This window comes from Gossypium raimondii, chromosome 2, assembly GCF_025698545.1.
Source record: "Gossypium raimondii isolate GPD5lz chromosome 2, ASM2569854v1, whole genome shotgun sequence".
In the NCBI taxonomy this organism is placed as follows: Eukaryota; Viridiplantae; Streptophyta; class Magnoliopsida; order Malvales; family Malvaceae; genus Gossypium; species Gossypium raimondii.
Window position 1 is genome coordinate 31,007,668 of NC_068566.1, and position 8,177 is coordinate 31,015,844.

The following is an 8,177-nucleotide window of genomic DNA, read 5'->3' on the forward strand; positions in this document are numbered from 1 at the left end:
CAATAAATTTAAATAGAACTTTAAGACACACTCAATCATTATTAGGCTCTTTGCATGTGCCAAATAATATTTTCTTTACAAAGAGGCTAGCCATATATTATATCTTAGGCTGGATGTGCAAAGAAACCTATAAGACAAAAAGAAATCCACAAGGGGAGTTTATGCTTCGAAATGTTGTTTAATGCTTAAATTAGAAGAGGTAATAAAAAAATTGAAAAAATGAGTATTTTTTTTCAGAAGAAGTGAATAACGGTAAGATCAAGGGCAAAACTAAAAAATTACTTTGGGACAAAGATAAATCATAATTTTTTTTAAGGAGAGAGGAAGTGAGGAGAAAATTTATAATTATACTAATTTGTAATTTTTAAAAATTTGAAGGCTTTACAAGAGAATTTTACCATTTTTTGGGTGGAGGCGGGGCTATCGCCTTCCCCTGTCTACACCTTGGGTAAGGTTGGAAAAGATAGCCTTCAGCTACTCTAAGGCTACTAATTACATGAGAATTGCACGGGCCAAATTATCCCTTGCACACTTAAATTGTTATACATTTTGGTCATTATTCACAATTTCTATTATTTTTTTAATAAGTTCTGATTATATTTACTTGACATAATGCTTAAAATTACACATAGTCCCTCCTCAATTTATAAACAAGAGAACAATGCATTTTAGTACACTCGAACACATGTCTTCTTGTATTGACAACAATATTCATGATAATGAAGTTAAGACTCAATCGGTTGGTCATTATTCATAATTAAAATATAATAAAATGAAATAATAAATTACATATGATTAAAAATAAGCAACTAACTAAAAAAAAGTATAAATATGCAGGTGTTTGAAGACATTCCTAAAGAGTCATTATTTGTTGTTGAGATTAATAGAATAGTAAATTTTGGTTTAGACAATTTGTTGATTAAAAAAAAAGCAACTAACAATGAAGTAAGGTGAATTAATTAACTTTTGATAAAAACACAAGTTTACATTAATTCAATTTATTGCTTATTATCTCGAAAAATAAGCTTTTTAATTGGGCCGGACTCTCACAGCAATCTATTTTTCTCCTCTATTTTCTTCTCTTAACCCTAAAGCCCGCCCAAAACTGAATCCTACGATACCATTTATACTAATAACATTACAGTCTTTAAGTTATAGGGTTTTTACACTCTACTTAGTCCCTCCATCGAAGCCGCCCCGAGAAAGGAAGCAGAGGGCAAGCAAAATGAAGACCATTCTTTCTTCAGAGACAATGGACATCCCTGATGGGGTTGCTATTAAGGTGAAGGCCAAGATGATCGAGGTTGAAGGTCCCAGGGGTAAGCTCATCCGTAACTTCAAGCACCTCAACCTCGATTTTCACCTCATCAAGGACGAGGAGAGCGGCAAGCGCAAGCTCAGGATCGAGGCTTGGTTTGGCTCCAGAAAGACTAGCGCCGCCATCCGTACTGCTCTCAGCCACGTTGAGAATCTCATCACCGGCGTCACCAAGGGTTACCGTTACAAGATGAGGTTTGTTTATGCTCATTTTCCGATCAACGCCTCCATCACTAACGGCAACAAGTCCATCGAGATCCGTAATTTCCTTGGCGAGAAGAAGGTCTTCTCTCTTTCTCTCTCTCTCCGTCTTTTTAATCTCTTATTGAATCGAAATCACATTGTCACTGTTGATTTAATTCCCTTTATTTGTTTTTTTTTTGTTTGAATGAGGCATTTATTATTGTTTTTATCATATATTAGGGCTTTTTTTGTTTCATTTTCTTTTTGGCCTATTCAAGCGTACGGTGTTGTTGAAATGCTACATTAAGAGCATACATTGATTCATATATTTTGTTTGTTTAATGTCAACACCCTTAGGACTTGATGTAAACCTAAAATTCTTATATTTTCTGGAGTTCTGGTTGCATTGACTGATGTTGAGGAATGGGAGGCATTGTTTTTACATATTGAACCAAATTGTTCATGTTTTAGGGTTCAAGTAACCAAATATGAAACATGTTCAAGAGTTTGATAAGTTCCTTGTATTCCAATGACATTATGTTAACGTTTGCACCGGTGAACATCAGGTGCGAAAGGTGGATATGTTGGAAGGGGTATCCATTGTTCGATCAGAGAAGGTTAAAGACGAGATCGTGTTGGATGGTAACGATATCGAACTTGTGTCACGCTCGGCAGCTTTGATAAACCAGGTAGGCCCTCTGTCGATCCCTTTTAAACACTGAGATTGAAGCTGGAGATGATTGATATTTGGTATTTATGTTGATGAATGTGAGTTTTGATTGGAACAGAAATGCCATGTGAAGAACAAGGATATTAGAAAGTTCCTTGATGGTATCTATGTTAGCGAGAAGGGCAGGATCGCTGAAGAAGAATGATTGGTATGGTATCTCTTGTTTCATAGTGTTATAATGCTGTTTTGGTTTTCAGACTTTAGATTATAAGGATGTTATCTTATATTTGTTTCATCTTTATGTTTTGCGACATTGAGCTCCTTTCATCAATGACTTGGAATGCAATTTTTCGGCAACCCTTTTGCTGCAATTTAAGAAGGCATGAAAACCTTTGGTTTAAAGACTTGATTATCATCCAAATTATCGAAAATAAGATAAGATATGATATATTTAAGCATTTTAGGATATATTCTGAAAAAGAATGCTACCATAAACAAATATTTTTTTAAGAAGCCTTACGTATAATATTTAAAGTTCAAATATGATAATTTGACAATTTTAACCTTACGTTTTCAAATAAGAAGTTCCATTCGCATGCAAAATAAAATAAGGGGTCAAAAACGAACGTCGGTAGCACTGTCACCAGTTCAAAGCGGAGTGCTGAAACTCGTAGCACTGGTGTCCTGTAGAAAGTTGGAGGAGGGTCAGTTGAGAAGCGGTGCGTCGGCAGTCACACCAACCCATGGCTGAAAAAGGATGACAAAAGAAAAAACGAAAGGAAAAAGGAAAGGGAGAGGGAAATCGTGCAGCCCAAGGAGGGGGAGGCAGGCTACTGATTCGGAAAAGTTGGTATTAAATATTCATTTAAAGAGCTATTAAATAATTTTTATATATTTTCAATGGGTAAACTATGGTAGAGGTTAACCAATTATAGTTTTCTTTTTCTTTTTTATAGTCAATTTTTAAAAGTTACAAAATAATTTTTCAACTATTAATAAATTTATTTATTTATTGTCATTTAACTATAAAAAGTTGCAAAATAATCATCTAACTATTTAATTTTTGTATTTTATGGTCATTAGTTGACCTGCGTAGAAATAAAAATATCCAAAAATTAAAGATAGTTGCTTGACTAAAAAAGACAATTGAATATTTGAGTAATTATTTTGTAATTTTTCATAATTGGGTAATCAAAAAAGAAAATTATTAATAGTTGAATGACAATTTGTAAATTTTCATAGTTGGGTGGCTACGAAAGTAGTTTAGCCATTTTTAACTTACTCTAAGCCTTCAAACCATGGCAGTGAGTACCATACCAAATAGTACGTACTGTTTCGATCTTAAACCGATACCAAGTTTTATATGTTCTGTTTTGGTTAAATTTTCGATGTGTTTCGATCAATATTGAATTGTACCAACCTGTACCGGTTGATACAATATTTTGATATTTTAAACCAACTTTTAAATTTTATTCCTAACCATTTTAATTTTTCTACAATTATAGTTAGTAAATAAAATTATTGAACCTAATTATTAATTCTAAAACATATATTTACATATAAATATATTTATATGAATGTAATTAAGATATATTTGTATGTATATGTGATATATAATTTATTTATTTTTACCAAAATAATATATAATTTATTAAGAAACTAAAAATAAGACTATAAATATATATGTAAAAAATATTTAAATGTATATATAATTTATCAAGAAATTAAAAATTAGATTATAAATATATATGTGAAAAATATTTAAAAACATCGATAAACCCAAAGCGGTACATTGAAATATGCCAATATTGGTACGTATCAGTATCAAGACTAAAACGGTACACCTATTGGTAGGGTATTGACTACTTTGCCTTAAACACTTTTATGCAATCAAGGGGGCGTTTGTTTCATGGAAAATGCTTTCTGCATTTCTCTATTTTTTATTTCGTGAAAAACAACTTGGTAAATAGAAAATAACTTACAAGTCAATAGAAAATAAGTCTTTTTTTTTTTTGAAAAATTAATTTACCCTTTTGAAAAGCGTAAATAATTTTTTTTCCAAAAATGAGCTCCTTCGTGAATAACTTAATTTTATATAAAAATAATTTGAATCAAGTATGATATTATTATATTAATAATAAATTTTAAAATTTAAATTTTAAATATATTAAAATATTATATCAAATATTATAATATTCAATACCATTAAACATAAATATTTAATTATTTATATTTAATAATAAAATAAATTATTATTTTAATAAATTATTTAATATTAAAATTTTATATAAATAATAAATTTACATTAATAATAATTTTAAATTTTAAATAATATTCTTAATATATTATTAAAGAAATTCATGTTAATATTTTGATAATAAATATATATTACAATTTATAAATATTCAATAATAAATGTTTTATATTATAAAATATGAAAATTTTAATAATATAAATATGAATGTTTAAATCATGCTTAGCTTTATTTACACCTTCCAACACCAATGTGTCGCTATCCACTTCATATATGTAATATATATAATATGTAATTTAAATTAAGCTTTAATTAATCATTGTTTATTATAAAATATTATCTTATTATAAAATAAATTTTGATTGTCAAAAGAAAATGCTTCTATAATATTTTGCAACAAATAAATTTATGTTGTGCTTGTTTCACTAAAACAATTTTTAAAAATGATTTAATGAAAATTTAGCAAACAAAGGAAAATATTTTACACAGAATCATCTAAACACCAGAAAATATAAGTTTTTTCAAAAAATCAATCTATTTTCCAGAAATCATTTTCTAAAAACTGTTTTTAGTGAAACAAACATAGCCTAAGTTAATTTGATTTTGAACTTGTATCTTTCGAGAGCTTACAAAAATATTGGTGCCAAGCACACCGTGTCAATTGAGTTTTTAGCTTAGTTGGCACTATTGTTATTACAACAACTAAAAATACATGGATTTGAGCATGCTGAAGTATATGTTAACTTTTTTAATACTTAATTGGTTATAAGTAACTAATGTATTTATATTAAAGGTTTCTAGCGTTCGGTACGGTGAAAAGTGGTCACTATATTATTGTGTTTAGCGCTAAAAACTATTAGTATTTTTTTAAAAAAAGAATGGGGAGTTATCACTATCTGAATGTTCTTTAGTTCGAAAGGCATCATTTTATAGTAGAACAATTTGTCTTTTGTAATGAATGCTATCTTTTCTTAATCGTCCAGATCCATGAAAATTTAATTGTACCCGAAGAAAGCATCCATAAAACTCATGAATTCTTGCCCTACTAAGACGTTAACCAATCGATCAATCAAGGGAAATAGGAAACATCGTTCGGGCAGGCCTTGTTCAAATTTGTGAAATCCACACACATTCGCCACTTATTCCCATATTTGGGAACCATCACCACATTTGAGACCCAGTTTGGATAAGTAACATTGCGAACAAACCCTGCAGCCAACAATTTACTTATTATCTTGCCACTGCCACTGTCACTGTCTCCGAAAAGAATCACATTTTCTTTTGTTTCACTGGGTGGGCATTGGGATACAATCCCAAGGATTGTTGAATAATGGAGGGGTGTATGATCACCATGTCAGCAACAAACCAAGCGAAGACATCCTTGCACTTAACTAGCAAAGTGTAACACCCTGCCTGACTCGATCGCCGGGTTCAATCTACAAGATGTGACATCCGTTGCTGGAGCAACTACCATCAAATATTCAGAAAACAAATCATTCAAACATCCAATAATAACATAAACACATTCACATCATGATATACAATATTTTCCTAGTCTCAATCGAGCTTACGAAAGCTCTTTTGTTGGCCTGAGCATAAAATAGGACCAAATTGTAAAGTTTCAAAATTTCAGATCGACGTCACGATGTGACATGCTGAATTGGCCTCGTTGTGATGAAAAGGTTCCTTGTCATGCCAGGACTTAAAGTCTAGACCTCGTCAAGACGACCATCGCCCGACATTGCGATGTGAACTCTGTTTTTGGTACAAATTAGATCATTTGGTACCTATCTCCTAGCCATAATTCAAACTTACTAATTGATGCATATTTGCACAACCTCTCCTACATAAAAACATATCAAAACACATTCCCAATATTGCATTCAACCATTTCCCAATCAACCAATCCAATATACCTCAATTTGGTACCAAATCATACCAATTCAACTTATTGAATCACAAACCAATCAAACGTTCATAGAGCCATTCAATACCTTGATTTTAACCATGTAAATTCATACTCAACTATGTCATTTCAAGTGCCACACATATAGCTTGAAATGTTACCAAAACATTCATGTGTAATAGACATTAACCTTATCAAAGATCAAACATTATAAAAGATTCAACCATATAAACTTCTAAGTTAACAAAAGTATAAGACCTATATATATGCCACAAAAATGAGCTTCAAAATGATTAAAAGGCTACCGAATTGATAATAGGATATTGTTAGCTTCTCGACAATCCGCTTGACACGTTTCACAAGTTGGAAATCTATAGGGAAAGGGAAAACAACAAGGTAAACATATCGAATGCTTAGTAAGTACATAGACATTAAACAACAACTTACCTCCATTTACAATTTAATATGATAAGCTACTAGCTTGACAAGTTTGCCTAAACATGACAACCACATATCAACAAGGTGAGTTTAACATATAACCGTATCATATAGTAATTCAAACATATAACATTACAGTTCACTTATAATCAACATTTAATCAATTAAATATCATATTCCAATCATATTCCAAATTGAATCGATTGATTTGTCACATTCTTATATCAAAAGAAGAGGACTTGTATCCAGTTTGCATAATCTTTTGTATACTATCGAAATTCATATATTATAACTCTTATTTTAACCATTATTTTACAATATCAAATCAATTGATATACCATTATAATCTTTACATTTTATATCTCTATTAATTTGACTCAGACTCGAACGGATACACGAATCCAACCAACACACCAATTTGATACCTAGTGCTTTGTTGGACAATCCCAAAGTAATTAGTTTGCGCCCAACGTTCATCAATATAATCAAGGTAAAAGTTGTGCCCAACACTCATTGACACGTAGTCGAAGTAACCCGTACTCTGTCTATCCTATGGCATGCCAACTATATTCGACTCTGCCTGAGCAGTTAATAGGGTAACCAATAATCCAATTTCATTATAAGTTTGAATCCCATTCTAATGATATCAATATCAATTCATCAATCAAAATACCATTTCATACATAGCGTAGCATGATTTGTCACAATTCCAAGCAAATTTCATAATTTCATAAAGTTATACTATTTTCAATTTTATTCAATTTAATCTTCTATCTCGATAATCAATCAAATTCATAACAATATGATTCGATCAGTCATAATCAATTATTAATTAATTAAATACCCCAAAATTTAGTTCATCATATTCAATTTATCAATTAATTTTTCGTTTTTTACAATTTAGTTCATATCTCACCTTTTGTACCAAATTGCAAATAATTCAAATTACAATAAAACATACACAAACTCATAATTCAAATATAAAAATTTAAATAAAATCATACCATATGAACTTACAGACAAAATCAACAATTAAGTTGGAACTTCAAGGACAATTCAACAATTTTTGTCTTTTCCTTGATTATTTCTAATTTGGTCCAATTTTTTATCTAAAAATTATTCAATTGAATTTATCAATTCCAAACATTTTATAACATCTAATTATAAGTATGAATCAATTCAATTTTTATTTTTCAAATTCCATTGAATTTTTCATTTTATTCAATTTAGTCTCTAAAATTGAATTTGCGATATCTTTCAAACTTGAGCTTCGATTTGAAATTGATCTAAATTAAATCCGTCTAAGACTCACTACTATCAATAATTATAGAAAATTTACACCAATTTTGAAATTTATACACTTTAGTCCATATGTTCAAAAACTAATAATTAAACCTTACAAACTAGTC

General features: G+C 30.0%; 1 protein-coding gene across 1 annotated transcript; it reads left to right on the top strand.

The window, feature by feature from the left end:
* The first annotated feature begins 1,146 nt into the window (after positions 1 to 1,146).
* Positions 1,147 to 2,541, top strand: LOC105788139 (60S ribosomal protein L9). The gene is made up of 3 exons (XM_012614882.2): positions 1,147 to 1,600; positions 2,067 to 2,189; positions 2,289 to 2,541. Exons 1-3 carry the CDS (start codon positions 1,226 to 1,228, stop codon positions 2,373 to 2,375), a joined length of 585 nt encoding a protein of 194 aa, XP_012470336.1. The 5' UTR covers positions 1,147 to 1,225; the 3' UTR covers positions 2,376 to 2,541.
* Positions 2,542 to 8,177: the final 5,636 nt, after the last annotated feature.

Bases quoted from the DNA above. Each gene is read 5' to 3' on its own strand.
- LOC105788139 (XM_012614882.2), top strand. From the start codon at position 1,226: ATGAAGACCATTCTTTCTTCAGAGACAATGGACATCCCTGATGGGGTT. The intron at 1,601-2,066 runs GTCTTCTCTCTT...GGTGAACATCAG, and splicing joins ATTTCCTTGGCGAGAAGAAG to GTGCGAAAGGTGGATATGTT. The intron at 2,190-2,288 runs GTAGGCCCTCTG...TGATTGGAACAG, and splicing joins CGGCAGCTTTGATAAACCAG to AAATGCCATGTGAAGAACAA.